This window comes from Salmo trutta, chromosome 34 (genome assembly GCF_901001165.1).
Source record: "Salmo trutta chromosome 34, fSalTru1.1, whole genome shotgun sequence".
NCBI lineage: Eukaryota > Metazoa > Chordata > Actinopteri > Salmoniformes > Salmonidae > Salmo > Salmo trutta.
Genome location: NC_042990.1, coordinates 29959254 through 29978579, shown reverse-complemented (window position 1 = coordinate 29978579; position 19326 = coordinate 29959254). Strand labels below are relative to the sequence as shown.

Here is a 19326-nt window from a genome sequence, read left to right as displayed (position 1 = left end):
GCAGATAATGTCGGTAGTCCAGTCGTGAAGGCCCGATGGGGCTCCGCATCGGCAGTAAAATGGCTCCGGATAGGTGATTGTAGCACAGGAGTGGCTGATGGAACTCTTCAGCTGGCTAGCTCCAGAATAATTTATGTTAGCTCTGGGACCGATGTTTGCCAATAGTCACTCAGGTAGCAGCTAGCTAGCTGCAAGATCCAGGTGTAAATGTCCACAGCCTGCGGTAGAAATCTGGGGATATGGAGAGAGAATAGGTCCGGTATGCTCTGGTCTGAGTCGCGCTGTACAAAACTGGAGATAGCTTTTCGAGCTAATGGATAGCTGATGACCGCTAACCGTGACTAGCTGAACTCCAACGTTACGTTAGCCAGTGGATTTCAGATTTGACGTAAATAATATTTTAATTTTTTTAATTGGTGAGGCACGTTGCAGGAGAGTGTTTTGAGGTTGAGTTTTTAGAAAGAAAATATGTAAAAAGATATGCGAAGAAAATATGTAAATATATATATACACGGGACACGACAAGAGGAGGACAAAGGACGTCTGACTGCTATGCCATCTTGAATGAATGACTATGATATGTCTAGTCCATGAGACCAGGCTGCTAACACAGTTCATGAGAATGTAAAAAGAATGCAACGTGGTATGTTTTACTAGCTACATCCCGCCTTCATTCTAGAATGAACCAATGGAAATACAGAAACAGACGTGCACGTAAATAACGCGGACAAAGTGACCCTGCCTCTGACCGTACACACTGGCAGGGCTGGATCTTTTTTAAATACAGAAACAGACGTGCACGTAAATAAAGAGGGCAAAGTGACCCTGCCTCCGTCCGAACACACTTGCAGGGCTGCAGCTTTTGCACAAGCATATCGCGTGCTAGCCAGATTGCTAATTTAGCTAGCTGTAGGCCCTAGCTAGCATCCAATATCTGTTTTCCCCAAAAGTCGTCGACATGTCAGCTTTTTCAGAGGCAGCGTTGGAGAAGAAACTATCGGAGCTTAGCAACTCCCAACAAAGTGTTCAGACACTGTCACTTTGGCTTATCCATCATAGAAAACACTCGAAGACCATCGTCAACGTTTGGTTCAACGAATTGAAAAAAGGTAATGTTAGTTAGTTATAGGTAAAGTATGTTCATCAATATTAACATGTATCTTCTATTTAGATATGACCGCGTAGTCATTCATATCAAGTGTAGCTAACTAACATGTTAACGAACAATTGCCAAGGTTAGCTAGCGTTCAAGCTTTTTAGCTAGCTACTGTTAGCTGAACAAGCAATGTTAGCAACTTAGCTTATTAGCTCGCTAGATGGCTAACCGTTGCAAGTAAACAAACACCAAATGTCGTTGGCCACATAAGTCTACTAACCGTGTCATCAATTTATCTAATCTAAATAACGTAAATCTGTCAGCTACTGGCGGTTGGATACTTTACTAACTACCTAACTTGTTTGTCAATTGTGTAGCTAGCTTACAGTAGTTAATTAATGAAGTGCAAATAAAGGCTTGCTAACAAGCTAGTTAACAAACTTAACAATAACGTTGTAGCTCGCTGGAAGGGTGCTTGGTTAGTCGGTTACCAATCAACCTTGTAAGGTATTGCTTGACTGGACAACAAGACTGGCACGAGGCCCCAGTCAAGCCAGCCAGCGGCTAGCTAGGTACCTCAAGTCCTTTATGAAGTTGCAATCTAGTTAATACAGTGCCTTCAGAAAGTATTCCCTTTGACTTATTCCACATCTTGTTGTTACAGCCTGAATTCCAAATAGATTGTAGCAAATGTATTAAATGAAATTCAGAAATATCTGATTTCCATAAGTATTCACACCCCTGAGTCCGTATTTTGTAAAAGCATATTTGGCAGTGATTACAACTTTGAGTCGTCTTGTGTATGAATCAGCTTTGCACAACTGGATTCGAAGATTTTCTCACGGTCTTCCTTGCATATTTACTCAAACTCTGAATTTAGATGGGGAGCGGCGGGGAAGGATAATCTTCTTTACACAGATTTGCATTTAGGCCAAGGAGTACAATTTGTTTCTAACAGATTCTTGTTTAAACTGTCATTATGGGTTATTTTGTATGTGTTTGTTGATGGGTGAGAATAAAAATAAATTTTGAATTTGGGCTGTAAGTCGAGGGGTATGAATACTTTTTGAATTCCTTATATCTCAAAGTTGGGTCATTGGAGTGATTTCTCTGATCGTGAATGACAATGCAGTAACTATTAGCTAGCTACTCATTTGAGTCCTAAAACCAGGTAGTCGTGTTACAGGTAGAACCCCTCACATTGGGACCCCACTTCACTGTCATATTTCCTAGTATGTTCTACTTAACATCAGGGTGAACTAGGGTCAGTGTTGCCGCCCATTAAAAAATGTACATGTAAGTGGGTTATAGCTAACCCAAGATGTTCTTAAGGAGTAATCTTGGTCTCCTTAAGGTCCAAGGACCTCATGTTATTTTCAGAGGTAGACTGGCTCTGGCAGCTAAAGCAGCTACAGTGCATTCGGAAAGTATTCAGACCTCTTCCCTTTTCTACATTTTGCTACTTTACAGCCTTACATGCTGACAACACCACTCATGAAATAAATGTACACGTTATTCAATCATTGCACCCACACTGCTCACGAGCGTCTGCGTAGCCAGGCGCTAAAATAGAACTTGGTTCTATGTGATGCTTGATGGGCTGCAAGTCCCGCCTCTCCCATCTCATTGTTTTTTTAGGCGTGTATACCCACGTGGGGGATGGAAAGTTGAACTGAGGTCCACACCAGTCGGTAGTGGTAATGCACCTTAAGGTTGGTTGCCAACCGCCATAGAGTCCGAAGAAGCCTGAAGGAGGAGAGTACTTGAAACCAACGTTTACCCTTTTATATGTGGATTAATTGTCAGAGTGGAGGTCATGTGCATTTCAGAAAAAATAACACAATGTTTATATCCCAGGGCAAATTAGCTAGCAACAGCAAGCTAGCTAGTTCGATTACCATAAATGTTTAATGCTTTTCGACCTGTCCCGGAATTAATATAGCTGGTTCAGAGTTTGTTTTGATATTTCAACCTGCGTGTCCTTATCGCGTCTGTGGGTGGACAAAATCAACATGTGGTCTGGTCAGCATGTTAATCTAAAATGTATGAAATACATTCCCCCCCCCCCCCTCAATCTACACACAACCCCATAATGACAAAGCTGAAACAGGTTTTTAGAAATTTTAGGAAATGTATTAAATAAAACGGATACCTTATTTACATGAGTATTCAGACCTTTTGCTTTGAGACTCGAAATTGAGCTCAGGTGCATCCTGTTTCCATTGATCATCCTTGATGTTTCCACGACTTGGAGTCCACCTGTGGCAAATTTAAATTGATTGGACATGATTTGGAAAGGCACACACCTGTCTATATAACATCCCACAGTTGACAGTGCATGTCAGAGCAAAAACCAAGCCACGAGGTTGAAGGAATTGTCCATAGAGATCCAAGACAGGATTGTGTCGAGTCACAGATCTGGGGAAGGGTACCAAAAATGTCTGCTGCATTGAAGGACTCCAAGAACACATGGGCCGCCATCAGTCTTAAATGGTAGAAGTTTGGAACCACCAAGACTCTTCCTAGAGCTGGCCGCCTGGCCAAACTGGGCAATCGGTGGAGAAGGGCCTTGGTCAGGGAGGTGACCAAGTACCCGATCGTCACTCTGACAGAGCTCTTGAGTTTTCTCTGTGGAGATGGGAGAACCTTCCAGAAGGACAACCAGCTCTGCAGCACTCCACCCATCAGGCCTTTATGGTAGTGGCCAGACGGAAGCCACTCCTCAGTAAAACACACATGACAGCTCGCTTGGCGTTTGCCAAAAGACACCTAAAGACTCTCAGACCATGAGAAGCAAGATGTTCTGGTCTGATAAAACCAAGATTGAACTCTTTGGCCTGAATGCCAAGTGTCACGTCTGTAGCAAACCTTGCACCATCCCTACGGTGACGCATGTTCGGGGCAGCATCATACTGTGGGGATGTTTTTCAGCGGCAGGGACTGGGAGACTAGTCAAGATCGAGGCAAAGATGAACGAAGCGAAGTACAGAGATCCTTGATGAAAACCTGCTCAGGACCTCTGACTAGGGCAAAGTTTCACCTTCCAACAGGAGAGACCTGAAAATAGCTGTGCAGTGATGCTCCCCATCCAACCTGACAGTGCTTGAGAAGATCTGTTGAGAAGAATGGGAGAAACTCCACAAATACAGGTGTCAAACCAAAGACTTGAGGCTGTAATCAATGCCAAGGTGCTTCAACAATGTACCGAGTAAAGGGTCTGAATACTTATGTAAATGTGATGTTTCAGTTTATTTGTAATAAATTAGAAAAATGTCAACTTGTTTTTTGCTTTGTTATTATGGTGTGTGGATTGAGGGGAAACAATTTAATCCATTTTAGAAGTCTAATGTAACAATGTGGAAAAAGATAAGGTGTCTGAATACTTTTTGAATGCACTGTAAATACTCCATCTAAACGTGAATTGATTCTCAATTGCTTTACGGTTCTAGAAACATACTGTAGAAATATAAACACAATGTGAAGTGTTGGTTTCATGAGCTGAAATGAAAGATCCCAGTAATGTTCTTATCCATAAGATTATTTCTCTAACTTTGCACACATTTCTTTAAATCACTCTTAGTGAGCCTTTCTCATTTTCCAAGTTAATACATCCACCTGACAGGGATATCAAGACGCTAATTAAATGGTATCATTTCACGGGTGCGCTTTGTACTGGGACAAAGGGCCACTCTAAAATGTGCGGTTTTGTCATACAATACACGCAATTGGCATGCTGACTGCAGGAATGTCCACAGAAGCTGTTTCCAGAACTGAATGTTAATTTCTCCACCATAAACTGACTCCAATGTCGTTTTGTAGAATTTGGCAGGTAGTTTTGGTGTTTTGCCATGTGAAATCTTGTCAGAAACCGTCTCAGGGAAGATAATCTGCATGCTCGTCATCCTCACCAGGGTCGTTGCCTGATTGCACTTTGGCGTCGTAGCTGGCGTCAGTGGGCAAATGCTCACCTACCATGGCCACCGGCACACTGGAGAAGTGTTCTTTTCACGGATGAATCCGTTTCAACTGTACATGGCAGATGGTGTTGTGTGGGTGGGCGCTTCGCTCATGTCAACATTGAACAGATTGCCCTGTGGTGGCGATGGGGTTATGGAATGGGCAGGCTTAAGCTACAGACAACAATTGCATTTTATTGATGGCAATTTGACGAAATCCTGAGGCCCATTGTCGTACCATTCATCATCCTCCCCCTTATGTTTCAGCATGGTAATGCACGGCCCCATGTCGCAAGGATCTGTACAGAATTCCTGGAAGCTGAATGTAATTTCTTCCATGGCCTGCATACTCACCAGACATGTCACCCATTGAGCATGTTTGGGATGCTCTGGATCGCTACGTGCGACAGCATTCAAGTTCCCGCCAATATCCAGCAACTTCGCACAGCTATTGAAGAGGAGTGGGACAACGTTCCACATGCCACAATCAACAGCCTGATCAACTCTATACAAAGATGTTACGCTGCATAAGGCAAATGGTGGTCACACCAGATACTGACTGGTTTTCTGTTCCACGCCCCCTACTTTATAATTTTTTTGTAAGATATCTGTGACCAACAGATGCATATCTGTAGTCCCAGTCATGTGAAATCCATATATTAGAGCCTATTTAATGTATTGCAATTGACCGATTTCCTTGTATGAACTCAGTAAAATCTTTGAAATTGTTGCGTTTATTCAGTGTAAATCCCTTTTTTGCTTTCATCACATCAAAATAATTGTACAAATGCATAATTGTTTTAACCAGCTTTATCGCGGTTGCAGCCAACTGTATTTTTCAGTTGCAGCATGTTTCTGACTGCCGTTACACACAGGTGATCGGCGTGCTATGTAGTTCCTCGGTCTTCCGTAAACACTCGCTGTAACATGGAGACATGGCCGTGTGGGAACCCTAACCCTATGAAGGTTTGTATCAATTTAACTTTTAGTTCAATTGTTATTTCTCGCTGATGATATGAAAGATACGGTCCTTACGCTTCCAAAACCGTACGGCAGGCGCTGCGCGTTGATGTTCAGACATTAACAACACTCCCCTGTACAGAAGACTCCTTCGTCCAATGACTTGTGGAATGGAATGGCGTCATCATCAAGTGGTAGGTTATAGCCTATATGCTTCATGCATCTGTTCAAAATGATTGCAAAGTGCCTCTTAGGAAATGTTTTCCAAAAATGTTTCTCTGCATCGCATCACTGCACATGAGTGATGGGCTATATCTGTGAACTAGGTTGACTGAAATTAGCCTACATTCCCTGCTTTACCAATGAATGTTCACAATAAAATTACACGGAAACACTAATGGTACTTTTTTGTGTGTTTTAAGGATTTCTTACACTACACTGCCACAAGGTCTCAATGATTACAACAGGTTCCCACAGGTATTCAATGACTGCCATATTCAGCTTATGGGTGGCTAATGAATTATTTTGGTCTTTTGCCATGTGAAATTGATGATGTTATGTAAAATGTGTTGGGGAAGAGGACAATCAGCATTGTGTTTGACATTGCCTACTGGTACTTGTAGCTGTCTCTCGTTTTAAAGCCTACTGCCTAAATACAAATCTGAACTTTTGTGCTAGTTGAGCTAAGGAGTGGTATTTGATGCAGTCTGTTTTTTTCTTCTTTTGGTTAAAAGAGCCCACTGATATCCCATTTGGGCCTCGATATTTTGGGAGCTGCTCACTCTTTTCTGTGGACTGGGAATAGCATCTGATCTCTTAGCCCTGCCTGTAGTCTACTCGTGGTTAGTTGTGCTCTCATTTTTGTAGGTTTCTTTGTCATCACTGTTTCTTTTGTCATAGGTGTTTTGAATTTGTTCACTAACAATGTCACAGGGTTAGCTCTGGCTTCAAGTCCTTATGAACAGCTACGAAGTCTTTTGTGCTGTGTACAGTCTGTGCTTAAACCTTCAATGCCACAAGTTCACAGTACAGTGTCGGTAGATTTACATTTTTATGTAACCTTAACTTTATTTATTAAAGCCGTAAGCCATTGCAAAGGCTACGAGTAGTACCTCCTTTCTTGACACAAACATTAATGGAACAGGGTTTAAATGGATGTGGTGTGCAGTTCTTAAAATGTCCTCTTATTAGGGGCCCTTGTGACCGTGTGTGTTGGGGGGGGCTCATGACAGTAACCAGGGACGGGCATGTCCAGCTGCTCTCTCGCACCAGGGACGGGCATGACCAGCTTTTTGTTTACTTAGGCTGATCACTCGGGGAGAAACCCTGAAGGCAGATCCACCTCCTACAATAGAGCTATATAACACCTGTTTGTCAACTGCGTTATGATGTGTGGGCATTGGAGATTTGGCTGTAATATGCAGCTTCATACTGTTCTGCTGTTAGTCAACCAGTGTTGTGTTAAGGCCTAGCTGGGTTCTAAGTTAGTCATGTGTAGTCTGCCTGAGTCGTCCTCTCCCCTGTAACTATTCCCCTGGTCCTTGCTGTAAATGACAATGTGTTCTGTTAACTTGCCTTGTAAAATAAGGGATAAAGGTATTCTGAGTTGAAACCCAGCAGGAGCATTTGACACTTGCCTCTGTTGCTTTGTGTAAGATCACTCTGCTTTTGACTGTTTCCCACACTTGACTGTGATCTGTCTGCAGCCAAGGTATCCAGGAAGCTCACCTTCCTCTACCTTGCCAATGATGTCATCCAGAACAGCAAGAAGAAAGGACCCGAGTTTACCCAGGACTTTGCTCCTGTCATCGTTGATGCCTTCAAACACGTGTCCAGGTGAGATAATCAAACCTGGCTCCCGCTGTTTTAGCTATTGTTGTGATTGGCGCATGAGCCTTCTGATGGTAATTGGACGTGTGTGTGTGCAGGGATGGAGAGGATGGATGTAAGAAACAGCTGGGCCGGGTTCTGTCCATCTGGCAGGAGAGGGCTGTGTATGAGAATAACCTGCTGGACCAGCTCTCTCACGTTCTGCGTAAGTACCCTCCTAACCAACGGAAACCTCGGGTGTGTCCATAGTCTTAAGTGTCTTCCTGGCCTCTTCCATCTACTCTGATCTGAAAACATAGTGTATTCAGACTCCTTCACTTTCTACATTTTGTTACATTGCAGCCTTATTCTAAAATGGATTAAATATTATTTTCATGTCTACACACAATACCCCATAATGACAAAGCGAAACAGGTTCAGTTTTTTGCACAATTTAACATTTTAACAGATACCTTAGATGTTCAGACCCTTTGCTATGAGACTTGAAATTGAGCTTAGGTGCATCCTGTTTCCATTGATACTTGATGTTTCTACGACTTGATTGGAGCACCTGTGGCAAATTCAATTGATAGGACATGATTTGGAAAGGCACACCCCTGTCTATATAACATCCCACAGTTGACAGTGTATGTCAGAGCAAAAACCAAGCCATGACGTTGACGGAATTGTCCGTAGCGCTCCAAGACAGGATTGTGTCGAGTCACAGATCTGGGGAAGGGTACCAAAAATCTCTGCAGCATTCAAGGTCTCCAAGAACACAGTGGCCTCCATTCTTAAATGGACAAAGTTTGGAACCACCAAGACTCTTCCAAGAGCTCGCCGCCTGGCCAAACTGAGCAATCAGTGGAGAAGGGCCTTGGTCGGGGAGGTGACCAAGTACCCGATCGGCACTTTGACAGAGCTGTAGAGTTCCTCTGTGGAGATGGTTGTCCTTGTGGAAGGTTCTCCCATCTCTGCAGCACTCCACCCATTATTAGACCCTTATGGTAGTGGCCAGACGGAAGAATCTCCTCAGTAAAAGGCACATGACAGCCCGCTTGGATTTTGCCAAAAGGCACCTAAAGGACGCGCAGACCATGAGAAACAAGATTCTCTGGTCTGATGAAACCAAGATTGAACTCTGCCCTGAATGCCAAGTGTCACGTCTGGAGGAAACCTGGCACCATCCCTACAGAAAAGTGTGATATTGGTGGCAGCAGCATGCTTTGGGGATGTTTTTCAGCGGCAGGGACTGGGAGACTAGTCAGGATCGAGGGAAAGATGAACAGAGCAAAGTACACATCCTTAATGAGGGGCAGGGCTGAGTGGGGGCGGATTTTTTTCAAATTTTTACAGACGTGCATTGCGTTAACCAGCCTGATAATAGCTCACTTCCAATCTGGTTAATTTCTCTAAACTCTGAATAGAATAGGATTTGAATTATAGGCCTACTCAATCTGCCTCTACCCGACCTATACCATATTAGACCATATAGCCCATCTATCCTGTTTAAAAAAGATTAAAGACAAACTGAATTTGGTTCCATTTCAACATTTATTAGTGAAACCAAATTGCTGTAACATACAAATGATATCAAATAGCCTAGTACACACACCAAAACTTGTTCAAAGCAAAAGGCTATTGCACAGGAAAAACGTGGACGGTTGGGTGCATCGCAAATTCCGAACCGCTTGAGAGCAACATAATAAACTAAAGCACTGATCATAGGGGACGATTTCAGAATGACTGCTAAGGCTTGATCATACATTTAATTGGGTAACCTAGCTTACAAAAATGTAACTTTCCATATGTTCAAATCAAAACACCAGATTTTAACATGACATCAATAGCGCAGCCACATCCTGAGTCCCCGGTGCCGATGCGTTCAGAAATCAAGATGCTTTAGTATTTCGTTTTAAAAGCTCCTACCAAGGCCAAGAGAACACACTTTTCAGTGAGAACAGAAATTAGACTTATTTTTTCAAATATGTAGCCTATGATGCCATTCTCGATCAATTTAGGGAGAACGAACTACTTGGCCTACATTTGAACACCTCCGCAGAAGCTTTGCTATTTAGCATCTTCCCAATTAAGTAGCCTAGTTTTTGTTAGGCCCTAGTTCTCTTCAAGTAGTCAAGCACTAGGGCAGCCCACCTCTTACAATGCATTGTGGATAAGTGTGCATCAAATTCTACTAGATGAAGAGATGAAATAAGTAGAACATCCTGGCATTTAAAACACTTGATTTTAGAAAATTCACATAGTATATAAAAATAAAATAAATGTAATTTCTTATACTGGGAATGAGTGCGTTGTTCCTGCTAGTCGTTGATTTCGGCAGCGCATCCCTATCTTATTGATCAGCTGAAATGAGTGATATCTAGGAATTTATACTAGATTTTCAAAATGTCGCATTCTGTTAAACTTATTTTTTTTTATTGCTTACTCAATTGGCCTGCTAGGACGGAAGTATGTGTATTCAGACATGGCCAGTGTCAAAGGATGTGACATAGTATTCATATCAGTGTGTTGTCATCTTCCCATGAGCGCTCACCCTGTATCCATGTTCCACAGTGGGCGAGAAGGCCAAGAAGAGGCCGTATGAGGAGATTCAACTGGACGACCAGGACCTGGCCTCCCAGAGCTCCCCAGCAGAGCCCCCACAGGTACAGGCCAACCCAACACCTCACAGGGGGGTGGTGTGGACTGTTTTTAATGGCTAGGTTCATTCAACCCATCTGAGGTTCTTTCTGTCGTTGCATTTACTTCTTCGTGTCCCACTTGATGTTTTTTTGTATCCGCATGGCTTTAAGAAGAGTTTTTGTTAGTTCCTTGTTTTCTTAGATGTTTGGCCTGCTTTCTAACTGCAATGTGGGGCTCTGTCCCATCTGTAATTTCTTCCTTCTCTTCTCCTGTTTTTCCTCACTCTCCCCCTCCCCTCTTTTTCTACCCCTCACTCTCAGACGGCAGAGTTAATCCGGGCCCTGCAGGAACTGGAGAATGCAGCCACTGGGGACTCGGCGCTGTGCCAGCGGATCTCCTGCCTGCCTGCTGAGGTGCTGGACACGTCACTACTACACAGGATCACAGGTGGGCCCTGGCATACACTTCAATCTCACACTCTTGCACTAGCTACAGTCAGCCCTGCGGAATGCTCCCGAGTGCTGCTGTTGGCATGGGTGGTCAGGAGGGTGGTTCTACTCCAGAGCAAGGCTTGGCTGTTGCACTACTGCTGTGCTGACCCCTGCAAGTGCCCTAGCTGTGTATAGCCTAGTTTTTGATGTTTTGGGGAATGTGTTAGTGCTGTCTTCTGAAATTTGACAGACACCATGCTACACATAAACCATACTTAGTCAGTTAAACAAACTGTATATTAGTTGGCCCTACAATTAGCAAGTTTCTCAATCACATACAGTACATTTGGAAAGTATTTAGACCACTTGACTTTTTCCACATTTTGTTACGTTACAGCCTTATTCTAAAATTGACTAAATTGTTTTTTCCCCCATCAATCTACACACACACTACCTCATCGTGACAAAGCAAAAACAGGTTTTTGGATGTTTTTGCGTAGTTTTATAAATATCACATTTCCATTAGTATTCAGACCCTTTACACAGTACTTTGTTGAAGCACCTTTGGCAGCAATTACAGTCTTGGGTATGATGCTATAAGCTTGGCACACCTGTATTTTGGGAGTTTCTCCCATTCTCCTCTGTAGAAACTCTCAAGCTCAGGTTGGATGGGGAGCGTTGCTGCACATCTATTTTCAGGTCTCTCCAGAGATGTTCGATCGGGTTCAAGTCCGGGCTCTGACTGTGCCACTTAGACATTCAGAGACGTGTCCCGAAGCCACTGCTGCATTGTCTTTGCTCTTTGCTTAGGGTTGTTGTCCTGTTGGAAGGTGAACCTTTGACCCAGTCTGAGGTCCTGAGCGCTCTGGAGCAGGTTTTCATCAAGGATCTCTCTGTACTTTGCTCCGTTCATCTTTCCCTCGATCCTGACTAGTCTCCCAGTGCCTGAAAAACATCCCCATAGCATGATGCTGCCACCATGCTTCACCGTAGGGATGGTGCCAGGTTTCTTCCAGATGTGATGCTTGGCATTCAGGCCAAAGAGTTCAATCTTGGTTTTATCAGACCAGAGAATCTTGTTTCTCATGGTCTGAGAGTCCTTTAGGTACCTTTTGGCAAAATCCAAGTGGGCTGTCATCTGCCTTTTTTTTAGTGAAGAGTGGCTTCTGTCTGGCCACTATACCAAAGATGCCTGATGGGTGGAGTGCTGCAGAGATGGTTGGACCTCTGTCAGTGAACGTCTGGTTCTTGGTCACCTCCCTGACCAAGGCCCTTCTCCCCTGATTGCTCATTTTGGCTGGGCGGCCAGTTCTAGGAAGATTCTTGGTGGTTCTAAACTTCCATTTAAGAATGGAGGCCACTGTGTTCTTGGGGACCTTCAAAGCTGCAGACATTTTTTGGTACCCTTCCCCAGATCTGTGCCCAATCCTGTCTCGGCGCTCTACGGACAATTCCTTCTACCTCATGGCTTGGTTTTTTTCTCTGATATTCACTGTCAATTGGGGGACCTTTTTATATAGAAAGGTGTACCTTTCCAAATCATGTTCAATCAATTGAATTTACTACAGGTGGACTCCAATTAGGGTTGCAAATGTTCGGAAACTTTCTGGTAAATTTCCAGAAGTTTTCCTTGAAGTTTGGAATTTTCTTTTAATTCATCAAAAGTGGGATACACAAGGCAATTCTAGTTCTTGTGGCATATTTTGGTTAAACTATCCCCAATTCAATGGAATGGCAACCCTCTGCATGTACAGTGCACTCTTCCATCACATGTGCAGCTGATTCTCACACTATCTGTGCCAAGGACTACATGCTTTCTGGTAAGTTTTGATTACAATACTGGGTGAGGTGAATATATTTTAAGACAAGATTTTTTTTTTTGTTAACTTGTAAATAGTAGCCTACAGCAAAGTGTTTAAATCTTTTCTGCTAGTTAGTTTTTGCTACCATGTGGGTTTTAGCTTGCTTGAACCTGCTAACTGAGTGTTAATTCACCTGTTTCCATACATGTTTAATTTAAAACATTCATCTTACAAAGGAGTTGTTTAATCTAACTGCCTAACTATATAACTGTACATGGAATTGTTTTAGTTTCTTTTTACTCTTTTTTTTCTTATCTTTACAGGACAATGCCACTGGCACGATCTGATGTGTGGAGACGTTTCACTGCAGCTAATGTAGGAGGAAAAGCTATGTACATTTGCAAATACTGTGAGAATGCAACAAAGATGCAGAATCATCTGGCCGAGTGCATAAAGTTCCCTCAGAGCTCACAACAAGCAACCTCTGACAAAAGTCCCTCTACTTCTATTCAAGGTGAAAATGATGAATCAGACACTATCAATAGCAACAGCTCATGGGCCTCCTGGAATCAATTTTTTGTTTTGTTTTACTCAATAGAGGAACGTAGTCAGAGAAATACTGATGAATGTCTTGCTCAAGCATTGTATGCAACTCACCTCTGCTCACAGGCAATGTGTATTGGAAGAGATTTTTTTTTTTTTTCTTATCCTGTCTGATGCTCAGACTCTGCTTGCAGATGTAAGAGAAGAAATCTGTACTGCCCTGCCCACTTCGCTGTTGGTCCAAGCAGAGGAAACTGCAGTTCTGAAATACATCAAAAAGCGTGAAGACTTCTGCCAGAAGCCCATACATGCCACAGTGTACGTGTTGGACCCCAAGTATGCTGGCAAGAGCATCCTGTCTGATGTGGAGATCAACAAGGCCTATGGTGTCATCACTACCGTGTCTCGCCACCTTGGCCTGGATAAGGGCAAGGTTCTTGGCAGTCTGGCAAAGTACACTTCCAAGCAAGGGCTTTGGGATGGAGATGCAATATGGCAGTCGTGCCAACATATCTCATCAGCCACCTGGTGGAAGGGACTTGGTGGATCTGAGGCTCTTTCCCCTGTTGCCTCCATCTTCCGAATCCCACCAACATTAGCCGCCTCAGAGCGCAACTGGTCCTTTTTTGTGCACACACACCAAAGCACGCAACAGGCTGACCAATACAAGGTTTGAAAAATCGGTGGCCATCCAGGCAAATTTTTGGCTGTTTGAGCCTGACAACGAGCCATCAAGGTTGGAAAGTGACATGAGGCCTCAGTCTGATGTTCAAGAGGTGGACATTGAGGAGGTCCAGGGAGAAGACATGGAAGACAACCAAAGCTTTAGTTTCTAGACTATCATTTTAGATGTTAAAAATACTTTTGGGAGATGTGATGGATTATTCAAAATTCTCTTTTGTTCAGTGAAATCATGCCATGCGAAGAGTCAACTCATTTAATTAAAGTTCAATTTGTAACAATTGTTTTTTTTATTTCTATTGGAAGGATTTAATCATTTGCAATTGTCCACTTCAGGTAAAATGTTTGTCTCCATATATGGTAAATATATCCAATGCAAAAAATATCTACATTTTTAAATGGTATTAATATTAATTCCACCTCTGGATATTCCCCAAAATGTGCAACCCTAACTCCAATCAAGCTGTAGAAACATCTCAAGGATGATCAATGGGGCGGCAGGTAGCCTAGTGGTTAGAGCGTTGGACTAGTAACCGAAAGGTTGCAAGATTGAATCCCCTAGCTGACAAGGTAAAAAATCTGTCATTCTGCCCCGTTAACCCACTGTTCCTAGGCTGTCATTGAAAATAAGAATTTGTTCTTAACTGACTTGCCTAGTTAAATAAAGGTAAAAAAATGGAAACAGGATGCACCTGAGGTAAATTGAGTCTCATAGCAAGTGTCTGTGTCTGAATACTTATGTAAAATAGTTTTATTTGTAATACATTTCCAGAACCTTGATGGCTCGTTGTCAGGCTCAAAAAGCCAAAAATTTGCCTGGATGGCCACTGAAATTTCTAAACCATTAATATTCTAAAGTATTTAATGAATTTTAGAATAAAGCTGTAATGTAGCAAAATGTGGAAAAAGTTGTGGTCTGAATACTTTCCGACGGCACAAAGTCCCACCTCAGTTAGCCACAAAGGGCTGTTAGGTTGGAGACGTTTTCGAAAGGCTCTTAAGTCCTCACCCGATTTACCTAAATGCCTTTTACAACCACCCTGTCAGTGCTTGATATCGTTTGTCATCGTTGGAGACACTCACTTGTTGCAATTAACCCATTCAGCTGAAATGAAGGCGTTCTCTCCTCCCTGTCTCAGATAAAGAGCAGGGCGAGCGCCTGTCCAGGCTGGTGGAAGAGGCTTGCATGCTGCTGGCAGACTACAGCGGACGTTTGGCGGCAGAGGTCGATGACCGACGGCAGCTCACACGCACGCTCACCCTGTTTCTACACAGCCAGAGGGATGGCCTGGCCCAGAACGAGCAGAAACTAGAAGTGCGTAAATCATCTTTATTTTTTCACTACTCTTGTCATTCTCCAGCTTCATTCTGTCTCTCTCACATGTTCTGTTTTTGTAGCATGCATTTTCCTCAGTTTGTGTCCTGTATCCCCTCAGCCTTTCAGGTGGTATGCTTTGAATGTCTCCAATTGAATCGAATGTGGACTGCTCACATTTTGCCACAAGCAACACTTCTGAAGTATAATGTTCTGTCCCTTACGGAGTAAAACTGTAATGGGACAAACAAAACAAATATTTGGCCATGTCCAAACTTGAGAGATGCACGCTTAACTGGAACTGTCATGCTAATCCTGAATTGATGTCAGTGGGAGATTTGCACAACAGTTTGAGTTAATGTTTACCTCAAGTTAGGATTCAAGTCATTATACCTCTCCACTTTCCAGTGCTGTCATCCACATGATTAGTACAGGCCCACAATGCTTTAGCGAAGATTACATCTCTCACCCCATTACTTGCAGAACAACTACAATCTATTTCCATTGGTTTCTAATACACGGTGGAGGTAAAATGTATTTTTGCAATTGCTGAATGCATAACTGTCCAGCCTTTACCCACAGGAAGTCGGCAAGATCAAGTATTCTGGTCTATGTATCTGCAGTTCAACAAATCTATTGTAATAAAGGAAAAAAAAGAGAATAAAAATGAATCTGAGTGCTGTTATTTGCTTTTACTTGTGTGCATATTGGTGGTGGTGGGTTGAATGACTCCAGTCCTCTTTGATTGACTTCTTGAGTTATGGTATTAAATAAATTAAACTCTTAAGTGTAACACTCAACTTCACCTGTTATGTTAGCACATACACATTACATATTTTTGTATTTCTAAACCGAAATACTTTACATTGGAAATAGCCATTGAGGTCATAGCTTCAACAAAGTAGACCAGAGAAATGGGATTGAATGCCGTTTAAAAGTTCTACTCAATGCACAAAGTTATGACACAGGCTCACATATTTGTTAATTTATTTTAAGTGCATTTAGGTGTGGTTAGTACTATAACCTAACACTTATTCATACTGGGGTAGTAAAAGTGTCTGAAGGCATGTTCAGCAGGTGTATATTGTGTTCATTGACCATTTATACTGGTCTTCAAATATGATTTTGGTTTCCTCAATTTGAATTGTCAAGCCCCTAACTAAACCTGGTGTCGGCCACTTGCCCTAGAGGGCTGTAGTATGTGCAGGCTTTTGTTAGCTGCCCAGCACTAACACCAAATCACTAATACTGGGTCACCCTTAATAGACAATTTTGTTTAATCGGGTGTTCGGGCTGGAATAAAAAGCTGAACGCTGCAGCTCCCCAGGACGTGAGTTGCCCACCCCCTTTCTCTAAACACATGCCTCTTTGTGTCAGGACTATTGGCTATGGCTATTTTCTGACTTACCATGGCTGTTTACGCTGGCAGCCGAATTCTGATATTTTCCTCAAATTGGTCTTTTGACCAATCACAGCTCTTTCAGAGCTGATCTGATTGGTCAGAAGACCAATAATTGAAAATATCAGAATTACGCTGCCTGTGTAAACAGTCGTTGTTTGTGCCCTGGGTTCAGGGTAGTTTTACTCTTCCACTCTGAGGATAGGGGGTTGACCTAGTATTTACCCAGTTGTGTAGGGGAGTCATACACTTCAGTTAAGGGGTTGTTTTCAAACTGGGCCTTTGTTATAGGCCTTAGCACATCCTTGACTTGCCTAGGTTGAATTTATCCCACACTGTACTATTCATTTGACTGATTTAATGCTCAATTTGCATGTATTTGAATAGTTAGATGAGTTATACTGACTTAAAAATAGGCAGTAAGGAGAAACACCTTGGTTTTTCTCTGCAGTAAATACATGACTGGATTCAAACACTAGTTTCTGTCACTTCAAATGTAATGAAAGGATTTCATAGCTCACAACTAATGCCAGGATGGCTATAGCAAAGTTCTTTCAGAAATATTTCCCTTGCCATCAATGCTGTGATCCTGATGTGAGAGGTTGATGTAGGGTCATGGTTTTCAGTTCAAGAAACAATTCCTAACACAAACTAGTAATATACAACCATGGAGAAAGAATGCACAGCACAGTTTTCACTCACTAATCTATACTTTAATATGTTCTGTTTGCCACTTAAAGTAAATAGGACTTCACAATGAAACCGAAATTATTGAATGTCATCAGTTTACTCTGATGTGCCCAAGTTACTTTGTAAACCCTCCCTCTCCCTAACCATTGTGCTAAAAGGTTATGTCTAATAATTGAACAGTGTATCCCACTCGAAGTATGTTGTACAAAACATATCACATCACTCTTCATACCTACTCTTGTTTCAGGAGTACAAGCGCAAGCTGGCACGGGTGACCCAGGTACGGAAGGAGCTGCGTACTCGTCTCAGCAACCTACCAGACCTCTCTCTGCTCCCCAGTGTGACCAGTGGACATTTGCACCTGCCCTCATCTGGTGTCGAACTTTATGACCCCACAGCCTGACATTTCACCTGTGCTTTTCACGCCTGACTGACCACCCACCCTCTGATTGACACATCTCTCACCATATCGTATAACATCTGGACTTCACTTAGTGGACATCAGAGTCACTTAGTAACCTTTGATTGACGCATCTCCCAACCTAACATTGACCATGTCCATCTTGCCATTGCGCTACTTACTGTTTGACCTAGGCTTTTTCCTATCTTTCCCCATGTAGTCATGTTTATCATTGCTCCCTGATTGACACTGTCCATGTCTCTCTTACCAGTCATCATGTAACCCTCCCTCCTATTTGCCAATAATCCCTCTTATTCTTTTCACAACAATAGATCATTCGTCTGATATATAATATAGAATTGATATATCCTATGCTTTCACATCTATTGCTATTTATTGAAAGGCATGACCCAGGTTTCCCATACATAATGAACTCTCTTCTTCCCCTATTGTGTTCTTCCTCTGAATACATGGCAATACAGTGATTCCCTCTTGGCTTTTACCGACAGTCTTCCCATGATATTCCTCTTCTGTTTTCCCCTCTCTACCTAACCCCAACCTCTCCAAAATGGTCAGGAAGATTTTGTTGTGATATTATTTTTGTATCGACAGGTATAGTGAATTTAGATAGCACCAGAAATTGTATACTGAAGTAGTCCCAATGAATACATCCCCTCTGTATGGTATCATTATAATCAGCTGCAGTATTTTATTACAAATGATTATCTTTGTGTTCTTTTATAACTGCTCTAAAGTATTCCCATTATGCGGACACAGCTCATGGGTTTTAGATCTTGCTCTTGGGTGCTTCACTAATAGCAGGGATTGTTGCTGTTTAAGTTCTATATCAATGGCCTTAAAATAATGAAGCATGTTCAGAGAAGTTCTCTTGCCCAGATTTAATTGTAAAATTAAATAGTTGGGAAATGTTAGGTTACTGTTAAAAGTAACAGGTTTGAATATGTTTCACTTGTTTTGAGAAAAGCTTTTGAGAAAACAGAAACATGCATTGTTCATTGTAAACATTGTTCTTGAAGCGGATAACCAATTTATTTATTTTTACCACATAGACAAAGTTGCATGTAAATACTAGAAACCAATTGGTTTTATCTTGTATTGTCATTATGGGCTCTCCAAGACCTGCTAGTCATTCCAAAAAATCCTTGAGTCTCATTGCAGATGCAGCTTTATAGAAGTTGAAGGTCTCCATAATAGTTGAAGCCTTTCCCATTTTGGAAGTGAGTTGAGACATCAGTGTTGTGTGCTTGTTTACTGTATCATTTACTTCCCCTTGGTTTTAACCTCTAGTGAATGTTGTTCAGCCGCCTATGACAGCTATGCTCTTTAAAGAACTTGAAGGGCCCCACTGTTTGCAAAACCATACCTTATAACTTACTTGACTGATTTGTAAGTGTTCATTGAAACACATTGTTGTAACGCGTTCAGTTCTCAGAACCAAATAAACAGCAAAACAGAGGATAATCTATCAAGACTTGTCATGTTTGTCTGCATCAATCCATAATTATTTATTTTGGGATGATTATTACTTGTAGTTTTACAATGTGCATGTGTACTTACAGTGACACATGACCTCTAAAAAT

At 42.2% G+C, this 19326-nt stretch overlaps 1 protein-coding gene across 2 annotated transcripts; it reads left to right on the top strand.

Moving 5' to 3' along the window:
- Positions 1-713: 713 nt before the first annotated feature.
- Positions 714-19211, top strand: LOC115173986 (regulation of nuclear pre-mRNA domain-containing protein 1A). 2 transcript variants are annotated; one of them, XM_029732548.1, is made up of 7 exons: positions 716-1109; positions 7719-7848; positions 7941-8047; positions 10396-10487; positions 10785-10911; positions 15061-15236; positions 17573-19211. In XM_029732548.1, the coding sequence occupies exons 1-7, from the start codon at positions 959-961 to the stop codon at positions 17726-17728; spliced, it is 939 nt and encodes a 312-aa protein (XP_029588408.1). In that variant the 5' UTR covers positions 716-958; the 3' UTR covers positions 17729-19211. The 2 variants fall into 2 exon arrangements, with proteins under 2 accessions (XP_029588407.1, XP_029588408.1); XM_029732547.1 differs by lacking the exon at positions 17573-19211 and having other exon boundaries at positions 714-1109; positions 15061-15917.
- Positions 19212-19326: the final 115 nt, after the last annotated feature.

Excerpts from the sequence above, each read along its gene's own strand:
- LOC115173986 (XM_029732547.1), top strand. The coding sequence starts at position 959 with ATGTCAGCTTTTTCAGAGGCAGCGTTGGAGAAGAAACTATCGGAGCTT. Across the intron at positions 1,110-7,718 it reads GTTCAACGAATTGAAAAAAG|CCAAGGTATCCAGGAAGCTC; the intron begins GTAATGTTAGTT and ends ATCTGTCTGCAG. Across the intron at positions 10,488-10,784 it reads CCCCAGCAGAGCCCCCACAG|ACGGCAGAGTTAATCCGGGC; the intron begins GTACAGGCCAAC and ends CCTCACTCTCAG.